Raw genomic sequence first — 24,496 nt, forward strand, 5'->3', positions numbered from 1 at the left:
GGTTCACCACTTTGTGAACACATGATTGTATAACGATGTTACTACATGGGCTCAGGAACACTGTGTAATACACAGCATCCCAACGTTTTTGGAATCAGGGTTTTATAAATGTGCGTTCTCAGTTTACAGAGTCTTTGCTGTACACTCAACTTTGTGAGAATGTCCTCTTTAGATTCAGTAATTCTCTAATGCCATATAACGTGTTGTACTTGAATGTAAAAAAATGGTTATATCTTATTATTCTATTTTAATATACAGCAGCCTATAGAGTAGATTCATCAGCAGATTTGTCCAAGTGGCTAGCAGGATAACTAGCACTAAGATTTTAGATGTTCCCCTAGTTTTTAGAGACCTCACTGAATACTAGTAATGACCTTATTTGTTTACATCTGTGTAAAGTACTGGATATTTCCTAAACTGTGTTTTAGCAGGGAAACGCCTCTGAATGAATGCTCACATTTACACCTATTTTTGTATTCCACATCAGCCTACTTTTTTAACATCATTCCTGTTGTTGTGTTAATTCAAAGTGTGTCACGGTTTGAAGCACAGTTCAAGGTTGTTCAAGGATTTGTGCGCCCGTAACATCAGCAAGTTCAGTGATTAGCCAGTGATAATGGTTAATAGCGAGTACACTGAAAGGCTTTGTTCCTAACATAATGTCATTACCTCTCTGACCTGCTCCCAGTCATTTGCACCACGACACTTCCTCTGCTCCCACTAATGAGACATGCTCTTTTCATGCCTTCAATTAAACATGCTCATTTCCGATGTGTCCCTCAGGACCATATTTCTGGATTATAGATGATGTTCCCCGCACTCCTCAGAGGCTGGTGTGTCTGGACAGTGTGAGTGGCTACGTCATGTTATTTAGTGTCTACTGTATTGCCTGTCATGCATAGTGGAGTGGTTAAGATGAGTGCATGTAAGCCTATGAAACTGAGTGCTTTTACTGTATTTCTCTGTCCCTGGATCAGTGTTACTGTATTGAACTGGCTGCCACTTGTCAATATCCCAACATAATTTATTTGTACTGATGTGTTTTATCTGTGGTGACACAGTTTCTTTTGGTTTCCAAGATGATATCATGATGGTTTTTCTCCTGTAAGAAAAATATGTTCAATAAATCACTGAAATTTATAAAAAAAAAAAGAAAAAAGCATTCTCTTATATCTCACTGCGGAGAAAGAAATAGATAATTTTAGATTCAAAGCTTGTGACCTTCCCTCTGGATTTACATAGGCAAATCACGAGCGGCCAGAGCGTTGAATTTTATTTACAGTAAGAATATCAGCAGGAGAAGCTCATAATATTTTTTACACAGAAGTCAGCAGTTTTCACTTCTCCACCAAGGCAGCTCACTTCCCTCAGAGAGAGACAGATTGAAACAGAAGAGGTGGACAGCAGCAGAACATCGCACAGCTGTGTTTTATTTCTCTGTAAAGCAGTACCTATCACAGCAGCTGCTCGGGATTGTTTGATGCTTTCTTGTGCAGCACGGTGAGGCTGACTGCAGACTGAGAGTCGCCCGGTCTGCCCATCCGAGATGACATGGCAAGTAATGCTCGCATGACTGTCTTTATTTCCTCCTTTCTATCAGAGTCTGTTCACATCAGCATTCTTCAGGCGCACGTCATGGGTGAGCTAATGACGGCAGCCCCCTCTCTTTGGGTATGTGAATGTCATTTGATTTGTTTTTTAGTGGTTATCAATTAAGTGGAGGGCTGAGATGTCAGTGTTGCCATTGTTAAGACGTGTGTGTGTGTGTGTGTGCGTGTGTGTGTGTGTGTGTGTGTGTGTGTGTGTGTCTCATTGTGTTGTGGGTTTAGAAATGGCCCCAGTGGAGAAGGATACACTGTGTCGACGGGTTTGCTATCATGAAACCGTCAAGGACTCCTCTGACAAGTGACAAACAAAAGGAAATGGCAGGTAAAGCTGTTTTTGGTTTGTTTTGATGATGTCTGTGATTATTTTTTGTGACTCAACTTTCTGTTCTGATATAAAGTCAGTATGAGCCCTTCTCTGTTGCTGTTTTATTATTATGTTACTACTAATGGACTGCGACTCCTTCATGAAGCCTTCATGAAGGTAACATATAGTGTTGACCATTTGTCACAGACTGTTACATGTGAGCTGAGTAGCTTCTTCTTGGAGCACCCTCTTGAACTGCAGCATTTATCTGCTTTATCACGTCCACTATAACCCTACCAGGCAGAATAGAAACGAGAACATCACACCCTTGAGTGCTGTGGTTTTCACTATACAGATTGCTGAGTGACTGAGTCCTGTGGCATTTCCCCTCCGGCCATAAATCTTAGCCTGAATGACTCAAGATGCTAAATATGAGTGGACTGGGGAGTTTTGTCAGTTTTAAATGCTCGTCCACCCAAATCTGTCAGACAATACAATGCCTTGGCCACTTGCTCTGCAATAAATGGTAAGACTGGTGTCAGTTAAATCAAATGTATTGATCTGAAGTTGTACGTCAGGTACAGAGGAGACCATAATCAAATCTCCATGAGCAAACAACTGGAGGGAGTGTGAAGACTCTGCAGCGATGAGGGGGGCAATGTAAAGAAATGGGTGACAAGACAGAGGGCACACAGCCAGACATATTTATAGACGGTGAGAAATTGATACTGAGAGTGTGCAGCAGAAGGCAGAGAGAGAGAGAGAGAGAGAGAGAGAGAGAGACAGACAGACAGAGAGAGAGAGAGAGAGAGAGAGAGAGACAGAGAGAGAGAGAGAGTGGGCTGGGCTCGAGGTGAGAACAACAGCACGCCGGGCTAGTGGGACAGACAGGGGAAGTGAGATGAAAGGAAGGAGGGGAGGTAGAGGAGAGTGTGTGGTTAAGTGCTCGTAAGCGTGTGTGTGTGTGTGTGTCATCAGACAGAGACAGTGTCCAAGTGCAAGACAGTGAGCCGGGGAGAGAGAGAAAGAGAGAGAGGGAGAGGGAGAGATGCTCGGAGAGGATGAGGAGTAACAGGGCGAGGCAGCAGCGAGAGGCGCTGAGCGTGTGTGTGTCTGTGTTTGAGGAATAGTGTGTGTGAACAGAGGGATGCAGTCATGTCTCTGTGAGAGGGAGCAGCACAGCAACGGTAACCATGCTGAGCCCCAAGATAAAACAGGCACGCCGGGGTAAGCACGGTCCCTCCTCCCCTTTCTCCATCCCTGCTCTGCGCTCCATCCCTTTTCTCTTTTTCCATGCTTCTCTCTGTCCTCTCCGCAGCCCGTCTCTTTTTTTCCTTCCCTCGCTGCCTCCGCAGAGCTCCATCTGTCCTGCTGTCTTTGTAGTAATGTTAACATCAATATTGCTGTCAGTGCTTGCATTGATAATGACATCAGAAAGGTGTAACAGCGCCATTTTAGCACCAAATTTGCACCATCAGTGTCATTCTGCATCCCAGTGACCATTGTTATCAGCAATGACCAGAGTTTTCTTCCATGATCTGAAGTGTTGAGTCTTTTATCTTCTGTGCCCGGTGCTGAGGGAGAGTTAACAGGCTCTACTACAGGGTGATGTAATCCCTCGTCTCTCTTGATTATACCATTCTCATTCCTAGAAGATTTGATCCTGATGGAGATACTGTGGGCTGTAGTAAACATGGCTGCTGGAAGGATAATCCTCCCTCCAGCAGTGGTCTGCATCCTGACATGTTCACACCTGAGCACATGACCACACCTCTATTTATTCAGGGCTTACTGGGCTCATTTTTTTGGTTGGCATGGTTTTGAGCTGGCGACAGATAGATCAGAGGTGCTGAAAGGAATGCAGGGCTCTCTTCTCCTGTAAATCACAACAGCTGAATGTGAAACATAGTTCCTCTAACGCAGGGTAAAATCCACTTGTGACCGCTGAAGTCGGGACGCCACATATACATGCCTCTCACATGACTGCGTGAGGATGGATAAGGCAGCTGTAACAGGAACAGCACCTGACACCGAGATCATCACGATGCAGAGCATAGATACTTGCTGTGCTCTTCATAGCAGGTGGTTGCTATAGACAACCGACGCACACTGTTGCAGGTTGTCTGGGGAGTTGTGACAGTTGCGAGCTGATCTCAAGGAAATGGACTAGCATTGGTTTTGAAACAGTATCAACAGAAGCATTAACACTCTGGCAGGGCAGAAAAGTCTGTGAGGATTCCTAATCTTCTTGAATTGATATCACATTTTTGTATGAAAATTGACATTATGAAGCAAAATATTGGCTTCAATAACCCTTATTGTGTGTGTGTGTGTGTGTGTGTGTGTGTGGTTAGGCATGGGTTTATGCTTCATTTCTCCCCTGGCAGTCATTGTCTTATTCTAGACCAGCCGTAAAAAAGTAAGACCATAAAAGATGATGATGGGGAAGAGAAGTGCCTCTCCTTTCTCCTTCACAAGCACAGTTGGAGAGTGCAGCAGCCACTTCAGTTTGCTCGCCACGTTTTGTGCGCTTGCCATCTCTCATTTGCTGTAATGGTATTCTCCTTTGATTAGATTCCCAGCTCTGCTCTCCTCTGACCCTTTAATGCAGCATCATTCAGGGCAAATTTAAACAGCATCATGGAGCTGGATCTGCACTCAGAAGCTGAGATATAAGACCAGAGTCCTCAAGCAGTTAAGTAGTTTAGTGTCTTACGGGAAGGGGTCTCCATTATCTGTGTGGCTGAACAGTTGTCAATATGCGGACATTTGAATGAATAATGAAGGGCTTTAGTACAAGAAATGATCCTACACTCTTCGTGCAAAACTAAAACGAAGACTTCATACATTTTTAGCATTTCATCAAATAGTTATTAATGAGACCCTGTCCCAGCTGAAGAAGTTCTAATCAGTAAAAAAGACCATTAGTGTGCGAAAATGACATCCATTGATGTCTAATAGATCACAACAATTTAATAAATGAATCATTACGATGTTAGTTGAATAATTTAATTCCTGAATTCAGAAGTCATTACCAGTGGTGGTGGAATGTACCAAGTGCTGTATTTAGATTTTGCAGTGCTGTTACTGCAGTTAAGTATTTCCATTTTATGCTGCTTTAGACATTCCGCGTCTCTGCATTTCAGAGGGAAAATCTGTACTTTTTACTTCATGTCATTTGACAGCCATAGTTAGCTGGACAGCTACAGTAATGCATCATTAATAATGAATATGATTATGAAATAATGACTGACTGGGGCCATTTTCAAACACAATGAGTACTTTTACTTTTGATAAATGCAGAGTGGAATGTAACTTTGCATTTACTTGGCTACTGTACTTAAGTACTGCTGTACTAGTGCTTTACTTTCAATTTTATGCTCTATTTCATATTTCTACTTCACTGCAATTTAAAGTGAAATAATGATAAGAATGCACTTTTATATATAAAGCATTTTTCAGGGCACTCAAAGACACTTTACATAAGTTCAAATGGAAAACAGACAATATAACATACAAATTGATCACACATTTAGAGCAGTTCTGAAAAGGAGTTTCAATTAGTGATTTGAACGTGGATAGATGGGTGAAGTCTTGGATGTGTTGGGGGAGTTCCAGAGGGAGGGGTTAGCTATGGAGAAGGCTCTGCACCCCAGGTCTGGAGCTCGCTCCTGAGCGGTGGAGACAGGAGGTTAGCATTAGAGGAGCGGGGGCTGCAGGTGAGGAGGGTCGTAGTGGAGCAGGTCAGTTAGGTTGGAGGGGGCCTGGTTGAGTGAGTGGGACAGCGAGCCAGTGGAGGTTCCTGGAGGACAGGGGTGATGTGGTCACGGGAGTGGGAGCGGGTGAGCAGGCGAGCATCAGAGTTCTGGATGTCCTGAAGTTTATGTAGGGCTTTGGATGATGTGCCATGAAGAATAAAAGTCGCACTTTTAACTCGACTACATTTATTGTATAGATATAGTCACTAGTTTCTTGACAGATTAATCAACACAAAACATAAGATCAGTTCATAAAATATTATGCACTGTTAAAGATTTAACTACTCACAATTATATAAAATAGTTCAAATCACCTCCACCTCCACCAACTATAACAGTAATATGCTGCTTACACATACATGCATCAGTGAAAATATACAAATATATAAAATATAATATACAGTTTAGAGTTTGACACTTGCAGGGGCCGTTTTTCTGCATTATTATCACTAATTGTTAGTAACATAAAAGTACTTTCAAGTGGATATGTATATTGTTTAAGTTGAGGAAATGCACTTTGAGTAAGGTAAGACAACAATTTGATCCTTGTAAACTAATAAATCTGTGCTGCCAGTAGATTTTAAATAGTTCCACATTGTGATTTCCTGCCTATGTTTTAAAAAATGTACAGGAAGCAGCTACTATGTCTGCCTGACATATTTATAGATCTTGCCCTTTCTGCTTCTGCTGTCAGCGTACAATTTTGTTAATGGCTGCTTCACGTGGCCTCATCTCTGGCCTTATCCCTTCCCAGCAATCATGACTCTGCAAATGAAGGACGTCCAGAAAGGGGAGAAATAAAATGAAGAGTCCAGACAGAGAGCTGATAAGCAGGAGAGAGAGAGAGAGAGAGAGAGGAAACAGGAGAGAGATTTGAGTCCAGGCACTTGCAGATACCTTGCCTTGCTGTCCTCAGCAGAAAGCAAGATGCAATTAACAGGAAAAAAGACACCATTGATTCCTCTCTCTTCTCTCCTCTCCCTCGGCCTCCTGTTTATCTCTCTCTCTCTGACTCCCCAGGGATCACTCTACTGTCGCTGTTTTTGCTGTATACCTTTGGCATACCTATGCTAATATATAATCCATGCTTGTAGTCCATCTGTAACAGTTAAAGTGCAACCTGGTACAAAGCAAACTCCTCTCCCTGCAGCAGCGAAATTCTAAATAATGATGCCCTTGTTAATATATGACACACGTAATAAAATGTAATTGAAGAGACAGATGGATTTCATCTTAAAGCAGAATGTCTTTGCTGCAAAATGGAGGCCATGCCTTGGTGGATTGACTTAAGAGGAAATCTGGATGCATGGTCAAGCCTGTGGGCTCAGCTGTGCCCAGGGGAGACTTCTGTGAATAATGATTCAGGACGTGTCTTGGTGAATTTTTAGAATAACAGCCAAACAACAAAGAAAGAAAAGAAAGAAAATCCCAAAATAACATGAATCCTCTGTCTTTATGTAAAGCTGCTTCTTTATCTTTCCCTGACACACTCCCATTCTGATTAATCCTGCAAGCTCCCTTTCCATCACTTCATCTCGATGTGTGTGTCCATGCAGCGCGGTCCAAGAGCATGGTGCTCGGAGAGTTGTCTCGGGTGTCCAGGCCCTGCTCTCCTCTGGATCAGGAGAAGGCGCTGAAGGCAGGCTGGCTGAAGAGACAGCGGAGCATCATGAAAAACTGGCAGCTGCGTTGGTTTGTCCTGAGGACTGAAGCTCTATATTTCTACAAGGACCAGGATGAAACCAAGGCACAGGTGATGCTCACATAATAACACATATACAAAACAGGTGCTCAATGTCACCTGTTGCCCCAGGAGGCCGCACTGCTGCTCATTTGGATTTACTTTGGATTCAAGCCTGATGTTCCTGAATATATCTGATTCCCCCAGGGCCAGTCAATCCGTTGTGTGTTCTCCATCTCTGAAAATAGCTTATTGATTCTTTACAAAGGAATACAAAATATATTTTGCAGCCCTCCACTAAAATGAAGCCCTTTTCTGCATTATGTGACCATGATTTGTAAAGCCACATGCTCTTTTCTTTCTAATCTTTATTGGTGTCAAACTATAGCTGAATAAATATCCACAAAAATCATTAAGACATCCCCACGCTCTCCGTTACAGCAGTAGTGTGTTGTTATTGCTCTTAAACACACACTGATAATGTGGTTACTAGCTGCCCTGTGCTTCTGCTGTAAGCACTTAGTTGGTGACCTCTGACCTTTTCTGTGCTGGAAGGATCCGAAATGCAAGGACATCAGGAAGCGCCAGAGGGATAAATAGATGAAGAGATGTTTCCCTGAGTCATCCCTCCCTCCATCATCATTACCTCTCTCTGTTGGACGGATGCCCAGAGCCCAGTGTACTCAGAACTCCATAATGTTTAACATGCACTACATGACCACCTCCAGAGCCACTAATTGATTTCTTGTTTGGCCCTTGAATACCATTGATACAGGTGTTTTCCTCCTGCCCGTCTCTCTCTCAGTCTGCCTTTTTATCTGTCTATCTCACACCTTCCTCTCCGTTCTCCTGCAGGGTTGCATTCCTCTTCAGGGCAGTCAGGTCAATGAGCTGCCTGCCAATCAGGACGAGCCTGGTCGCCACCCTTTTGAAATTGTTCCAGGTGAGTTGGCATGGTGACGACTCTGCTGTGTAAGAAAGTCAGCAAGTAAGTACGTGTTGTTCAAGTGATGCTGAACCATCTCTTTAGTGCAGTGTGCCAAGCAGAAAAAACGTTGAGCCCTATGTTTCACAGGATTTACTGGGAGGAATGATCATGCACATCTAATATAATTTCCAATCCCAAAACCAAAATGTTTTTAAGAAAAGGGCATCATGATCAAGATATACCTGCAGTGTTTGGTGTTCAGAAGGAGATGAAATTTAGCAGCATCAGTGCATACACCACAGCCACAAGGACATTAACCTGATGCCAGGTAAATTACAGAAAAGATCTCTGTGTTTCCTGAAATTGTGATCTTTCTGCACATACAGCAGGTTGTATCTTCTGTGTAAACCTTACTGACCCAGAATTAAAGAGATGAATGGGACGAAAACAGAAGTAAAACATAGCTACACATGAGTCACAAGCTGTAACACATGCATGAAATATGCAGAACAACAGAAGGGATGTGAGTGCCACAGCCATGTGTCTGAGGGTTAGACAAGGACTTCATTCATTTCTGCTCTTGAAAGCGTGGGGTTGGCATGATTATGGTCAGACCAGTGGACTGTGCAGCACACAGTTCAGAGGGCCTGCTTGGTAGAAAGCAAGAGAGAAAGAAAGTTGTACTTGGACATCCAAAGTCCAGGGCTACCAATGCTCAGCTGATGCCCCCATTTTACGGCTGGCCGTAAAGGTTCAACATGGGCCACTACTGCAGTAGGTTGACTAACATCCTGACAGTTTATCCTGAGGAGGAGGTTTCGGTTAATGATGCTAGTAAGTACACTTTTTTTAGCTTTGATGATAAAGGAGGAAGATGTATTACAGAAATACTGTCTCTCCTGCATTGAAGTAGTTTTGAAAGTAAACTGAACTGTTGAAAAGCATTTATCTCTCTCTCTGGCTGCCATGTCAGTCTCTGCTCCGCTGCACCATTGCAGCTTTTGGTGATCTGTTGGACATTACATACATACAGCATACACATATTCACACACTACCTGTGTTTAGAGTTAGATGAATGTCAGCAGATTTAGGAGCTACTGCAGGGCTGCAGTAATAAATGGAACACACTGCGTCATTAGCAGATGTGGTCTCATCCACTGTATTAGACTCTTGCAGTTAGTGTTTTTAATTATGTATGTGGCCTTTCTATGTTCATGCGTTTCACTTAAAGGACCATTCCAGTTTTAACACATTTGCTATGGAAGGACATTGATAAGGTACCTGAGTTAGTGTTGTATTGATTCTGCAGGTAGCAAATTTTACCTGATTTGCTAAATTCGAGAATTTCCACGGCTGGGGATCACTAAGTTTTATCTTATCTTATCTTTTAAATGTATTGAAATGATGCAATACTGCAGTTTGATACTGTTGATTGATAAATGCAATGATGTTCTATTACATAAATGTTCTTCACTTCACTACTTTCATTTCATTGCACAGCAACAAAAAAGTCAGATGTTCATTATGATGAATTACCTTCACGTTTTAGTTCTCTGCATTTCCATACAAATGAATGGAGCTCAATGGCTGCCTATAAGTTAAGAAAAACACTCTTGGCAGCCATGCAGACAACTGTATGTAGTCAACAGGGTAAAACATGCCAATACACCAGCATGGTCAGGTGAAATGTGTCAGGTGACACCTAGCAGTGAAACGACGCAGAGGTGAAAAGCCTGAACAGAGGGAGACTGAGTGGAGGCATGGTGCAGTTGCTGGTGTCCACAGGGAACACTACTCTTTCTGGGTCATTTCTCTCGCACACAACACACTATGCAGTGCAGGACTTAGTAATGAATGCAGGTACTGCACAGCAAGACAAATGCAACTCCTATCACATCCACTCCCACAAATTTCTCTTTTGAATTGGGTTTAAAAGAAGGCTTTCATCAGTCCAAATGGAAGAACATTTTATGAGCAGCAGTTTTGATGCTTTTATCTCGATTTGTAATTGCTTGAGTAGTGCTTCCACCTCTTCAAAAACAAGCGACTACAAAGTGACATAAAAGGGGAGAATTAAAGCTAAACTGAAATAAACTAAAATGTCAAACTGAAATGTCAAACCGGGTGGTATCAAGCTGCGATCAGCCAGAGGAAGGAGAGGCAGAGCTGTATGGATGTGACTTTGTACTTTACAGGGGTGCTGGAGCTAATAAGGTTATTGAAAATACTGATATTTCTAGTGGGTAGAGCCCACCTGTTTACAGATGAGACAGTTTATGTGATCAGTCATTTGCAAAAGCTGTATCTGCTCTGTGTATGACTTTGCAAATTAAAGTACAGTGGCTTAAAGATATGTTTGTCATTTTGTCCTATTGATCCAGAAAGTAATGAAATATGGTCGTGTTTTCAGGGGGGAGTGGAGAAAAGGATCGAACAGGTATAAGCCACGAATCATTCCTGCTGATGGCTAGCTCTCAGAGTGACATGGAGGAGTGGGTCAGAGCCATACGCAGAGTCATATGGGCTCCACTCGGAGGAGGTGTGATTCTTAAACATATGCACACACATAAATGTCCACATAAAACACTTTAAATGAACTATTAATGCTTTAAAGAGGGGGACTTAAACCTCTTGCATAAGAAAACATTCTGAGCTATTATGATCTGATCTGCTTTCTGTGTCGTGTGGCTGCAGGTGTCTTTGGGCAGCACTTAGAGGAGACAATGTTGTACGAGGCCCAGTGTGGCCCTCAGCGGCTGGTCCCTGTGCTGGTCGAACAGTGTGTGTGTTTTATACGTGAACACGGGCTGGAGGAGGAGGGCCTCTTCAGGGCCCCCGGACAGGCCAATCATGTTCGAGAGCTGCAGCATGCGTTTGACCGTGGCGAGAAGCCAGTGTTTGACAGGTGACGCACTGGGAGGGGACATTTTATCTATAGCAGTATGCCAAGCTATAATCTCTGCAGGATGGTATTCTTTATGTCCACTCTCTTACAGTACCACAGATGTCCACACAGTGGCATCACTGCTAAAGATGTACATACGGGAGCTGCCGGAGCCCATAATCCCTTTCTCCAAATACACACAGTTTCTCTCATGTGCTCAGCTTCTTACCAAGGATAAATCAGTGGTAATTATATGTCTGCTAAACACTTTACTGCTATATTTTCAAACTCTTGCCTTGGAAATAAACATGTCCTGTTTTTCTTTTGATCAAGGGTATTTTAGAGCTGGGAAAACAGGTGAAATCCCTTCCTCAGGTCAACTACAACCTCCTTAAATACATCTGCAAGTGAGTAAACGCTGCCTCGTCATTGACTTTATGCATCAGCAGTTGTTAAGCTCACTGATGGGTTTTATCGTTTCTGCTGTTTCCCATCAACTGTTTGATGATTGAAGACTTGACACCCTGTCATAGAAGAGAAATAACATTCATTACACCCACATCCTCGTCAGCAGGGGAAGTGACATCACATTGATTGACTCTGAGTGTGTATAATTGCATGTACTCTCTGCCTTCTGCGTCTATATAAAGATCCTCAGCTGAGCCCACACACCAGCCAGAATCATGACTCAGTCCTCCTTTTCATTAGTTTGAAGTTTACTGAATAAAAAAGAATGAGGGGTTTCTGCCAGTTTCAAGCAGAGCTGTCAACACTGGTTATTCACATGTGTGGTAAAAAGTTCTGCTTTTGGCTCGGTCTGCGCAGGTTTCTGGACGAGGTTCAATCTCACTCCAATGAGAACAAGATGAGTGTTCAGAATCTGGCCACTGTGTTTGGACCCAATATCCTTCGGGCCAGAGCGGAGGACCCAGCCACCATGATGGAGGGTTGGTGATCATGTCAACTTGCTTTCCAGTCAATATGAACAATGCCATGAAACGTTTCAAGCAGGTGTTTGCTTATGTGTATGTGTGTTTCTCATTATAAACAGGAACTTCACAGGTGCAGCACCTGATGACTGTGCTCATCAGTGAACACATCAGACTTTACCAACGGGAGGAGCTGGAAACCGAGACCAAGATCCCCACACAGCAACAGCAGAGTACTATCCAACGGTGCAAAGTGGAATGGCTCTCCCAAGAAGATACTGACCCCCCACCCTCTTCAGACACAGGCTCCAAAACCCCTAAAGAGAAAGGCCAACCTTCCACCCCAACTACAGAGAGTAAGCCAACTGCACCAAGTCCCATTACAACCTCGGAGAAGGGCGACGATGGTCATATTGAAGGGAAGGGCAAAAGTAAGACGGAGGAGAAAGTGGATGGAAAGTCTGACAGCAAAACTGAAGGGAAAGGTGGAAGTGAGGTAGCTGTCAGCCCCAGTAAACAGTCTAAAGCTCTGCCCTCCTGGAGGTGCTCCTTCAAGGGCAGTGTGGCATCTGGGGGACCAAGGGGGAAAATAGGGGGGTCAGCAGGGGATGTGTCAGCAGCTGGTGGGAGCAACTGGCTGATGAATGGCCTGTCGTCCCTCCGAGCTCATAGGCGCACCACCTCATCAGGTGAAAGACTCAAAGACTCCACTCTGTCTCTGAAGGATTCAACCCTCTCCCTTAAAGAGACCGCGCTTTCACTTAAGGACTCACAGAGAGACTCTGATGAAGACTCTCCTCAAACGTCCTTGTCCCACAGAGCCCTCCACCAATCCCACAGACTGTCTGCCTATGACAATGTTGCCCCCTCTAGTCTAAGCCTGCCCACCGACACCTCCTCCATCTGGACCTCCTTTGAGATCTCGCTGGCTGAACCAGAGGCAGGCGACAAGGCAGTAAAATCGGGACAGGGTCAAGAGAGACCCGTAGAGGTGAGGGACAGTACAAATGCTCTGGACCACAGTGCAAGCGGCACTGAGGATGATCTTGCAGGAACAAATGAAGGTCTCACCAACATGCTGACTGAACTCAAGCTGGAGCTGAAGAAACAGAGGACGAGCTATGAAACCTGCATTCGCAAGTAAGAATGAGACATTTCCTGTCAAACAGCCAATTAAACTCTGCATGAGGTGTTATTTATAAACCTTTTTCTCTTCTTTGAGGTTGGAGGAGTCCTGTTCTAAGTACCAGTCCCAGGTAAACCGCCTTGAGGAGGAGCTGGACCAGGAGAAGAAGAAGTTTCACATGCTAGAGATCCGACTCAGGAACTCGGAGCGGGCTCACCAAGACGCAGAGAACCGAAACATCCTCCTCCAGCAAGAGATGGAGGAGTTCTTCAAAACCCTTGGAGATCTGACCACAGGAGCAACACGGACCAACTAGACCAAACCAACCTGCCTTCATCTGGTCCATGAGAGGAGGAGGAGCTCCATTTCTGGGAAGATCAGCCAGCCCCAAAGCTTTGAAGACCAAATACCTCTAGTGCAGTACTACTTGCCATCGTGTCCTCTTAAGTACAGCCGTCTTGTGCCTACACTGACCAGTGCCGGTGCCAAACGAGAACTCCTCTGGACCAAGCAGCTCTGATTTAACCATTCCACAAAACCCTGTACAACTACACCCCATAGATCATGTAGCTGATTATTTATTGACTAAATTCCTCAGCAGAAAAAGCCTATGTGAGGTGCAGTCTTCCCATACACACCCTGTTCATTTCCCCTCAGAACTCTTGAAAGAGACTTTGACAGTAAAAGAAACAACAACGTGAGACATTAAAATTCAACTCTTTTATTTGCTGGAGTTGAAGGTAGACAGTTTCCATTTCTGATGTATATAATTAGTCTGTTAGTGAGGCAATTTCAGATCCAAAGGCTAAAATTCACACAACTGGCCTTACCAAAACACAACACAGCAGGTTCACTCTTTGCTGGCAGTGTTTGGCCAAACCATCAGAAGAGTGCAGCATCATCCCAGTAGTGCTCAATGGCTTTCCATTCTTTCCTCTGAATGTACCTGCACTAAAACCAGATTTGCTCAGAGAAAACTCATGCGTATTCTATCTTTTCTATTTTTGAGGAGATGGAGGAGAGGAAAACCACAAAAAAGAGGAAGCCGCAACAGTCAGTTGAAATGTGGCCCAGAAAGGGTCAGTACATGCGTCACAATCCCCAAAGTGCATTCTGAGAGCTGATGCTAGGGGTTACTGCCTGGAGTGCCCAACCATGAAAAGGGCAAAGGGACAGGTTCGGAATTTGAGCCATCAAATACATCCAAAGGTTATCATGGCAGGTAGCAAATGCCTATTTCCTGACTCTCAGAAAACATTCATACATCTACAGTAAAATGTACAGATCAATCACTGACTATACTAATCTATGAATTATATTGCACAGAAAACAAAAAAAATAAACAAAATGCATATAAATAGTACTTCTGAATGAAATGTACATTACATACAATAGACTCCTCCTAGCTTGAAATAAATAAATAAATAACACAAATACAGAAAAAAAAACTGGATCTTTTTTTCGCATTTCTTTCAAACGACGTGTGCCATGATATACTGTACATACTGTATCTTCAAAAAATGTGTGTTTGAGTGTGTGTGCATGTGTGAGGTAGAACTCAGAAAGACGCACCACAGAAGAGAGGGGCATCTGCCACGGAGAGGACTGAAAATCACTGAACTGAGTAAGGGCACTTAAATGAAATATCTTAAATATCAGACAGCTGTGAATAATCTGACAGAACCTGCCAGAAGGGTAAAGTGACTAATTTAGATTTAGTCTCTGGTGACAGGCCCCAAGTACTGAACTCATTCTAGCCAGTGGAGTGGCCTATATTAACTTGTTACAGCGCTATTCATTGGCTCCTCACTATGCCAAACTTCTGTTCACTTACATTCACCCTGTTCTTCCTCACTCAACAGACCATCGTCCACAAATTACATCTAAGTAAATAAACAAGTTAAAATACAGTCAGTTAACAGTATGCTATAGTAAAAAAAGAAATTCAGTGTCAGGGTAATAGACCATTCGACTGCTTGTCAGGATGCACACAATCAGAGGTGACATAATACTAAGAAGCTTGGATAAACCAAGGGACGCTTTCTACAAGAAAGATGAGGAACAATATCAAAATAAAAGCATCCATTTGCAATTGGATCTAAGATGAAATGTGCCTTAGTCTACTGTTTACATGGAATTGGTGTAGAATCATTCAAATGTCCCAAAAATAATATAAAAATGCCAAATGAACAATTCAAAAATATACTCAACTTAATATTGCAGTGCTAACAGTATGGTATTCGACTGTTTAGCAAGAGCTAACAAACAGCAATGTGTAAAGTACACTCGAATCCCTCTCTTTCATAACACACATCACAGATTCACATCAAAACATACTTTTGATTCTTTGCAGCAAAAATACAGTAATAATGATACAATTTCAAACCACAATCATGTACAGCAGTGTAGGGGGAGGGGAAATAAAAACAAACTGTACATTAAAAGCGCAGCTCTACAAACTACCATGAGAAGTTCAATTGGCCTGAACCCTCTCCCATCACACACACTGATGAGGAAAGGGATGCTTGTGTGTGTGTGTGTGTGTGTGTGTGTTTGTGTGTGTGTTTGTGTGTGTGTTTGTGTGTGCGTTATCTGCAGCAGGCCAGCGCACCCAGAGAGGTGTGGCTGTCCAAGCTGCTGTCTGTTTCAGAGGTCATGGTGGGGTCACTGCTTGGGTCAGTGGGCTCTGTGGACATGGACGAGACATCGTTGGCCGAAGAGGAGGAGGACGTGGGCTGTGGGGGGCTGTCGATCACTGCTGCACCTGTGCTGCGAAAAACACACGTCAACGAATAGGTTTCATTGAAATACACAGGATACTGCTGTGATCTGACGGGTCACAAACGCACATGTAACCGGTGCCTCAAACTCAAACTAAATATACATTATTTAACCATTTCAATTACTTATTTTGTCAAGTTAGAGGCTAGTTAGAAAAAAATAATAATGAAGCCAGAAAAAAAGGCTTACTTTGAGAGTGAAGTTGCAATATTATGAGGAAAAAGTCCAAATATTACAACAAAATTATGAGAATAAATTAATAGAAATATGAAAAAAAATGCTGCTTTGAGAGCAGAATGTTATGCGGTATGATGGAATTGAATAATCTGGATTACACGTGCATCTACTTTTGCTGGCAGTACATACAGTACACACTGCACAGTTGCTATTTTTCCTTGTAAAACACTTGAGTTTGTGTATTCGTGTTGTCACACAGCTGCTGGTCTGTGTCTGCAGGCTAGGTCACCTCTGTGTCCAACCCCCTTGCATTGTTGCTTGCTTGGCGAAACCGTATGACATGAAATATCTTTATTCACAAAAGTATTAACTTATAAATCCTCAAAGTAGTCCTTGTTGGGTTGTGTGCATATATGCAGCGTTCAGTGAACTTAGCATTATACAAGCATTATATATACAGACAAATTGAATATGAGTCAGAATATTGTGAAGGCGAATCAACACTTTCATGCTTTCATCAAGCCTCTGATAAATATAATGTGCCTCTAACAAACAAAAATAGCATTGATTCACTGTAATTCCTCCTTTCCACCTCTTCTTGTCTCCCAAAGTTCTAATGATTACTCACCTAAAGGCGGTGGCTGGCCTCTTATCACTCCATTTTTTGTCCACTCCTCCCATTCACTCACTTCCTTATAAATAAGACCTACAAATGAAAGAACAGCAGCAACTGAAGTTGGGCAGGAAGGGCACAGGGAAATCATTCATGCACGTATCACAGAGTGTGATGCACCTTTTCTTTACGGCCGGAGCGTATTGCATACTGTACAGTCCAAACAGCATCATGTTTCTAATTTGGACAGGCTGTGCGTGTGACCCTTCTAAAAAATGAGTGCGGGGTCATTATCACCTGGCAGGGGGTTCGGATGAGCTCATCCTGCTGCACAACTGTAAGTGATATTTACACACAATCTTAGACCCTCCCATGGTCCACAGAATCAGGTTCCCCCGCAGTGGAAAACACTAACTGACAGGCTTTAAAAGGGGATTTCAAGTCACGCAACACACCCCCTGGCAACTGTAGTGGAGATACAGACCTCCTTGGGAAACAATGTCTGTGATGAAATGACTGCATGTCTACAAATTCACTGGCTGCCCCACTGGATTTCCTTACACATGGTTTATTTCTGTGCTTCCCATGGATAGGAAATAATCATGTCACCACTGGTGGACTAATCATAGACTCTGACCAGCTGACTCATTGTAAACACATCGGATTTACACAAAACCTAATGTATTACTTATAGTGGATAGCTTTAATTTTGACATGTACTCAACTGAAAACTGTACAAAGATTATCTAATGTTTCATTTCATCAACATTTTGTAAATATATGCTTATTCTGGATGTCAGCAACACAGTGATAAAACCATGTGTTACTAAGTTCCTAAATAAATGTGTTTTTATCAGAATTCACTTTTAACATAACTGGATGAAACCTTTGAGGAAATATATCTTCGCACTGCATTGGAATGATGAGCTGCACGAGGAGCCAGATGGTAAGTGATACACGAAAAGTGAAGGGATAAGTGTAGTGTTAAGAATCTTAGCACACTGTCTCACCTTTCCACTCCTCCACGGTATGCTCCCGCTCATCCAGCTGTTTGTCTAGGACCTTCGGCGGGGGCTGAGAAAGAGAAAATGGCTTGAATGGCACATTGATGATAGAAGGGCGATGCCAACTTTCCACTTCGAGTGATGTAATTTAAATCTCATGTGACCCATTTAAGGATCACGCGGTCCGATCGGCGATCCACTTACCGCTTCCACTTCAGCCGGGTCGTACCAAACATTAATGTAGGGGTGCTGCAGGGCCTCGTCTACAGAGATGCGCTTGGAGGCATCGATCACCAACATCTTGGATAAGAGATCTCTTGCTTGGCTCGCTGAGGGGAGTAGCAACACATGGATAAGATGCTGTGCTATTAAACACAAGTCTACAAATGTGGTTTGATGAGTTTTTTATGATCTATGGTTCAAAGAAAAAAAAAACAGACCTTTCAGTTTGTTGTGGTCAGAGTCTGCAGGGAAGAGCACGTCTGGGAAGAGTTTCTCAAAGCTGTATCCAGCGTAGCGTGGCCTGTTCTCCACGTACGTTCTGACTGACTGGTTCAGCTTCATTAGAAAGTCCTGAGATGGAGTGCCTAGCTGCTCAATTACCTTGTTCCACTGGTCAATGTCTGAAGTGTAAATGTTAAGGGAAGATGCCACACACACTGCTCACTCCCACACACATACTGTCACACACCATCAGGGCAGCGTGACATTTAACTTTCTTTGAGGTGCACACACCAACGGGTCTACTTATGTAGTCTACACACACACATACCTATTTAGATCACATGATTGATAGAGATGCAGCCACTCACTCACTTTCCTATGCCGCTAATACATAACTATTGCACATGCTCTCTCAGCAGCTACTGCCCTTTATTGTATGGTTTTTCACAATAGGTGGGGGCAGCAGAGCAATGATGGAGGTTGCATGTTTGTCGGGTGGAAAAATTGACAATGGATAGCAAAGTGACAGAGGGAAACTGTCAGGATGGTGTTGGATCTCTTCGCACAGAATGAAGTGATAACACAGTGATGGGGAAGGATACGATCAGTGCCGGGGAACAACACACTCCCCCTGATCATCTCGGCCACAATGCAGCCCACTGACCATACGTCCACTGGAGGTGGACGTTTAGATGACAGGGAGGTGAACATGCAAACAAAATGGTGAGAGAAAGAAAGCACAATAAAAAGTGAGCAGGATGCAAACAGAGTGGCAGCGGTGTGATGGTGTGTGGAAATGAAAATGGAGAACATGCAGCCGGACATATGAGAGAGAGCACGGCGGTGTTGAGCGGATAAAACTGAAAACTGACATGCTGATCAAAATTTACAGCCCAGGACGGCCAGAAAGCTTCAACTACGGCACTACACTGCCCCACCGCCTGGCACAAAATATTGCATTCAAGGCAAAAACCGAGCAGGGAAAGATCTGACAGTCTGCACAGCATGACGCACACACACTTTGTAAAGACTGTTAAGATTAACAGCATGAAGAAGCATTTTAAAGACCCAAGGATACAGTCCCTTCCTGGGAAGAGGATTTTATGGCGCACCATTTCTGCCAGTATGCAGCCCACAGACCATATGTCCACTAGTGAAGTGGAACATGGTAAACAAAGCCAATCAGAGGTGAGAAGAAGGCACAACAACAGGTTAGTTGCACGCAGGAGGCTAGTTAGTGAGCATTTTCTTACAAAAACATCCCCATTCTGTGCAGAAGAACCATGCGGCTTAAAACAGTGTTAACAGCAAGATTCATCTTCAGGTCTCAGCTGTTAGAGCTCCATCTATAGTGCAACTGCAATCCATTCTTATACCGTGAAAACCTCACACTGCAGATTGACGGATACGGCACATAGAGAATCACTAACCATTGGCTTGATAGCCCATGCCCAGGATAACCTCCGGTGCTCTGTAGTAGCGTGTAACCACGTATGGCGTCATCAGGAGGCCTGTGGCAGCCGTCCGAGCCAAGCCGAAGTCCAAAATCTTCAGTGTGCAATCTGACTTGACAACTATGTTGCTGGGCTTGAGGTCCTACAGAGGAACGCACAGCAAAATGTCACCTTCCAGACCTTCATTTTCTTATTAAAAGCTATAAATGCAGTGACGGCTGTTTTAAAGTGGGAGAAGTGGCATGAAGAAACACCTTATTAGCACATTACAACATCTTGACCAGCTGCATTGTTCAATCAAGGATCATTCATTGGTTTTCGTTTGTTTTCTGTGATCACGGTATTGTCTCTACAAGTCACATGATAATAGACATTATTCATCATGGTTAAAATCCAGCTGATCGCCTGCAGCTTCAGCTCCTGCTGCAGCTGTTTTCTAAAGATTACCTTTGTCTGTGTCATGTGTCTCTGCAGTACAATTTGCCTACTGAGGGGTTTTGCTTGTTAGTAGCAAATGCGTTTCAAGTGTACAGATGAATCAAGCTGCATCTTACGATATTGATTTTGTTTTTTTTCATTGATTGGCTGCTTCTTTTTGGCAGCTTCTAATGATGAATAATGTTTTGTTGAAGATTTTGTTAAGTTACACGTCATTATTGAGCTGTTATCAGCGTTTAATTTCTCGCGAGACGCACGTCTGGCTGCATGTTTCTGATGCTAATGTAGTTTTCACTTGCTGCGAGTCTGACTCCTCGTGATGAGGTGCACATTGTAAATTACTGTACATGCATACACTTTACACCTGCTTATTATTGATCTGTATGGAAGAAATTATACATTCGCCCGCCCTATTCAATATGGAGGTCAGAAGAAATCTGCATCACACAAGCAGCTGGAAATCCAGTGCTTTGTTCAAGGACATTTCTTTAAGAATTCTTGCTTTAAGTTTAAGTTTAACAGTCAGAAAATGACACAAATGCTAATATTTTTCATCAATGCCAAGAATAAAAGGAATCCTCAAGTAATACAAAACATATACTAAAATAAAAATATATTTTAAAGAGGGTTTGCTGGACTTTAAAGGACTATATTCATCATCTAATAGTGCACCATTTGACCATTTGCCCTTACACTTCAGTGTCAAGTATCACAGCAGGTTTAACAGTTCCTCTTCGGGACACTGGCCTGGCCTGAGTCTGTGCAGTCATGGCCAGCTGATGCTTACCCTGTGAATGATGCCAGCAGCATGGAGGTGTTTGATACCACACAACATCTGATAAAGCAGATAAGACAGCCTCTCATGGTCCAGCTCCATCTGAATGACCTGGCACAGGTTGGCATCCATCAGCTCCATCACCAAGTATCTGAGCGGGCAGAAACAGATTCCATAAGAGGCATTTAAGCAAAGGCACAAGAGGGAGTAATTCAATTTTAGGAACGATGCACACTGAGTGCTCGAAGACGAAACGACACACTTCACATCCAGTTACTTACACGTCTTGGAATTCTTCTAATGATTTTTGTGGCGTGAATACATTTAATAGGCCGATGATCTGTGGGTATAAAATGACGTGAATCAGAATCAGAATGATGCAGTTTACAATGGCAATCTAAAATACCACTGAAGCCATGTGGCTGCACGTATCTGCACACTTACATTTTTGTGATTGACACATTTCATTAGGACTAGCTCTCTGTATGCCCTCTTGGCATGGGTTTGATTTTGAAACGGCCGACTCAGCTTCTTGATGGCGACATTTCGTTCAAGGATTTGGTCATAAGCAGAGCTGAGGAACAAAGTTAGCAAATAATTTAATATCAAAATATGGTCACAAATGCAGAATAATTTGAATTCAACATCACAGGTTATGGATGCTTCACTTCAATAGTCGACACATCTCTGCTTTTGCCATCAAGTAAAAGACAGTATATAAAATTTACACTTTCTATATATTTACACTGTATTGTAATGACATTAAAATGAATGGTTCTCATGAACGTTCTAGTGACATGTTGGAAACAGTGACCCAAATTTCACTAAGTAGCCCTTGGCTGAATATGGTTGAGGTTGAAACACTCACCAGACGATCCCCTGTGCTCCTGAACCGATGGGTCTTAGATTCTGGTATCGCTTCAGTACCGTGAACGTCGAATCCCCAACATCTAGGCTGTAGAACTCTCTTTCTCTCTTGTTTTTGTTCATGGCGATATCTTCGATTACTGCCCTCTGTGCATCCAAAAATGTCCTCTGTGTACACAAAGACGGACACACGTCTTAATATTCTGCAGTGCCAGGACTACACCACAGACACCACAATAGCTGCCGAGCAGGCCAGCCAAAAATTAGAAAGTCAAATGAAAATCCTTGCTCCAGAGAAAGCAGATTAGAAATAAAGGAGAAAAGACACTGCTGAATTTCACACTTGAGGCGAGCACTGCGGTTCCTTATCTCAGCAACTCAGCAAACACACCGGGATGGAAGATTTGATATCATCAGCAATGGTGGCAGAACAGCAAGCCGCGGGGAGGTCTACTCCATCATATGAAACATGACTCTCAGAGTGACTCTGTCACACTGGAAAACCAAGCCCAGTGATAATTCCTGTGAGTTTTTGGACCCCGGCCCAGGACTCCAGCCCAGTTCTACAAGCAGGTCTTCCACAGGCACATGTTAACTGGGTCAAGTTGCACCATGAGGCAGTGAGCCCAGATAACACACAACACAGAGATGCCAATTTGTGCGCATGACGTTCCCAGTATGTTTCATTTTGCGTTAAAAAATCTGAAAACGGAGAACACTCTGACATGGGCTTCCTTTCCGTTTCTTCAGGTCTTATATAAGCAACGTAATCGCCCTCCCCGTTCTTCCACTCTCCCCGACACACAGTCCATATGAGGGATATAATTGCGAGAATAAAATGAGTCAGCCCTCCTTCTGCTCATCCAACGTCACAAAGACGTACATAACATCCACCTCCCTCACAACATGGAAATAGACATGTCGCTTCTTTTTATATATCAGACAGGAAGACAATTATGCTCGTCTGAGTTATGATGGCTTGAATGACATTGCAGTTGGCGTATAGTTCTGTAGGTGGTATGTACAGTTATCTGTCCCCCTGTTGTAAGGCCACTGTTTTTGTAATAATGGCTGAATCGCAGGCTGATTGGTGTAATCGCGTTATTATAACTGTCCCTGCCGTGCAATAACTAGTATTGATGCGTCCAACAACACACCGCACCAACAAATTCCTCTGAAATCAATTACACACAGTTAGATTGCAGTTAGGTGTCAGCTGCAGTATTTATAAGTAATGCAGCTGCCACATCAGTAGTCTCATGCAGCACAGAAGAGGTCTGGACCTCATGGATGGATGCACCTGAAGGCAGGGAGCTGCTACACATCCAGGCGCCCTGTGCATCCTGCAAAAGCAGAAATACAGCAGGGTCGTTCCTAGAGTGCACAGCCCTCTAATGACTTAACCTCTGTTTTCTCTGACCAAGCTGTTTCCGCTTAATGATTTAATGAATGGTTTCCAGAGCACACACCGAACAGACAGTTCAGATCCTGGCAATGGTGGTTACATGTGTAGGAGTAAACGCACATGCTTGGAAAACTGTGGCACTGTTTAACCTCGCTCTTACAGATGCAGCTTTCTTGTCTGTAACAATACATAGCTGATACATAGAGCCGAATAAATTGCACATTATTCCCACGGGTTAATACCATCTCATGGCCTCCCAACCTGCATGCATCATCAAACGAGAAATATCTCAGCCACATGCACACTTTCATGACACTCCATCTTATGAATAAGACACCTTCTGTCACATATTATCCTCACATAGCCTGCGCCACCGAGGCTGAATTTTTCACAACACATGCAAAGCTGTCAGCAGGGCGGAGAAAGACAGAGAAACAGTGGGAGACCTTGCTACACCCCCTCCAGCCACGGATTAACAACAGAGACCTGTGCAGAGGACCGCTATCGACCCGTTATTTATGTTCATTCGATGTCAGCCTCGGTTAACCTTGGCCACACGACCCCGCGGCTGGTGAATGACGGCGTAGGCTGCTGCATCAGAAAGGAGCCGTGCATGCCAGAAACGTAGCGGCCACACGGCACAAGAAGACATTATTGCGGCGATAACGACACCCGTAGAGTGATATGACGGGGCCTGCTCGCGAAACGCGGCGCGCGGCCGGCGGTGATCGCCGCTGCCTCGATCCGTACGCGAACACCGCGTGCGGACGCGCTACGCTGTAGCGACATGACAAAGGGAGTATTTGGGGGTGAGTAAGGGAAGCTACAATGCAACACCCTTAAACAACAGCCACGTCGGGGAAGCGGCAAGCACATATAGCGACACACGACCCTCCCCCACGGCCAAACAATAAGCACGTCTGAGGAGCGGAGGTGCGAATCCTCATCTTACCTCTGTCGTTAAATCAAACTATCGATCCCGCCGCGGTCCGATCAGCGGTGAAACGTTCCGGAGCAGCGGACTATTTGTTTGTGCCGCCGGTGAAGGATGATTTATTCCGTTGTGCGGCTTAAAAATACATGACCTCACCAAATTCACTTGCCTACGTTTCCATCTGGCTGCTACTGACAGGCCGGGACGCGCAGTGCGCACGGGGCATGCGTCCCAGCAGCACGTCACTCATCCACACAGACACACCCACCACCTCCTCCATCCATCCTGCCTTCCTTCCGCTATCTATCTATCTATCTATCTATCTATCTATCTATCTATCTATCTATCTATCTATCTATCTATCTCGAAAAAAGACAAGAAACTTAT

At 43.7% G+C, this 24,496-nt stretch overlaps 2 protein-coding genes across 4 annotated transcripts; one reads left to right on the plus strand and one right to left on the minus strand.

The window, feature by feature from the left end:
* Nucleotides 1-1,401: 1,401 nt before the first annotated feature.
* arhgap22 (Rho GTPase activating protein 22) lies at nucleotides 1,402-14,618 on the plus strand. The gene is made up of 11 exons (XM_041947572.1): nucleotides 1,402-1,554; nucleotides 1,830-1,929; nucleotides 7,226-7,422; nucleotides 8,206-8,293; nucleotides 10,689-10,817; nucleotides 10,973-11,183; nucleotides 11,275-11,407; nucleotides 11,496-11,569; nucleotides 11,988-12,109; nucleotides 12,214-13,231; nucleotides 13,314-14,618. Exons 1-11 carry the CDS (start codon nucleotides 1,552-1,554, stop codon nucleotides 13,531-13,533), a joined length of 2,295 nt encoding a protein of 764 aa, XP_041803506.1. The 5' UTR covers nucleotides 1,402-1,551; the 3' UTR covers nucleotides 13,534-14,618.
* Nucleotides 13,925-24,283, minus strand: mapk8a (mitogen-activated protein kinase 8a). 3 transcript variants are annotated; one of them, XM_041947573.1, is made up of 12 exons: nucleotides 24,128-24,283; nucleotides 21,772-21,938; nucleotides 21,348-21,477; nucleotides 21,185-21,243; nucleotides 20,916-21,054; nucleotides 19,667-19,832; nucleotides 18,839-18,910; nucleotides 18,233-18,415; nucleotides 17,997-18,121; nucleotides 17,799-17,862; nucleotides 16,804-16,881; nucleotides 13,925-15,981 (listed from the first exon to the last, which is right to left on the minus strand). In XM_041947573.1, exons 2-12 carry the CDS (start codon nucleotides 21,891-21,893, stop codon nucleotides 15,806-15,808), a joined length of 1,314 nt encoding a protein of 437 aa, XP_041803507.1. In that variant the 5' UTR covers nucleotides 21,894-21,938; nucleotides 24,128-24,283; the 3' UTR covers nucleotides 13,925-15,805. The 3 variants fall into 3 exon arrangements, with proteins under 3 accessions (XP_041803507.1, XP_041803508.1, XP_041803509.1); XM_041947574.1 differs by having other exon boundaries at nucleotides 15,838-15,986; XM_041947575.1 differs by lacking the exons at nucleotides 13,925-15,981; nucleotides 16,804-16,881; nucleotides 17,799-17,862; nucleotides 17,997-18,121; nucleotides 18,839-18,910 and having other exon boundaries at nucleotides 18,323-18,415; nucleotides 19,646-19,832.
* Between the last annotated feature and the right edge of the window lie 213 nt (nucleotides 24,284-24,496).

This window comes from Chelmon rostratus, chromosome 11 (genome assembly GCF_017976325.1).
Source record: "Chelmon rostratus isolate fCheRos1 chromosome 11, fCheRos1.pri, whole genome shotgun sequence".
In the NCBI taxonomy this organism is placed as follows: Eukaryota; Metazoa; Chordata; class Actinopteri; order Chaetodontiformes; family Chaetodontidae; genus Chelmon; species Chelmon rostratus.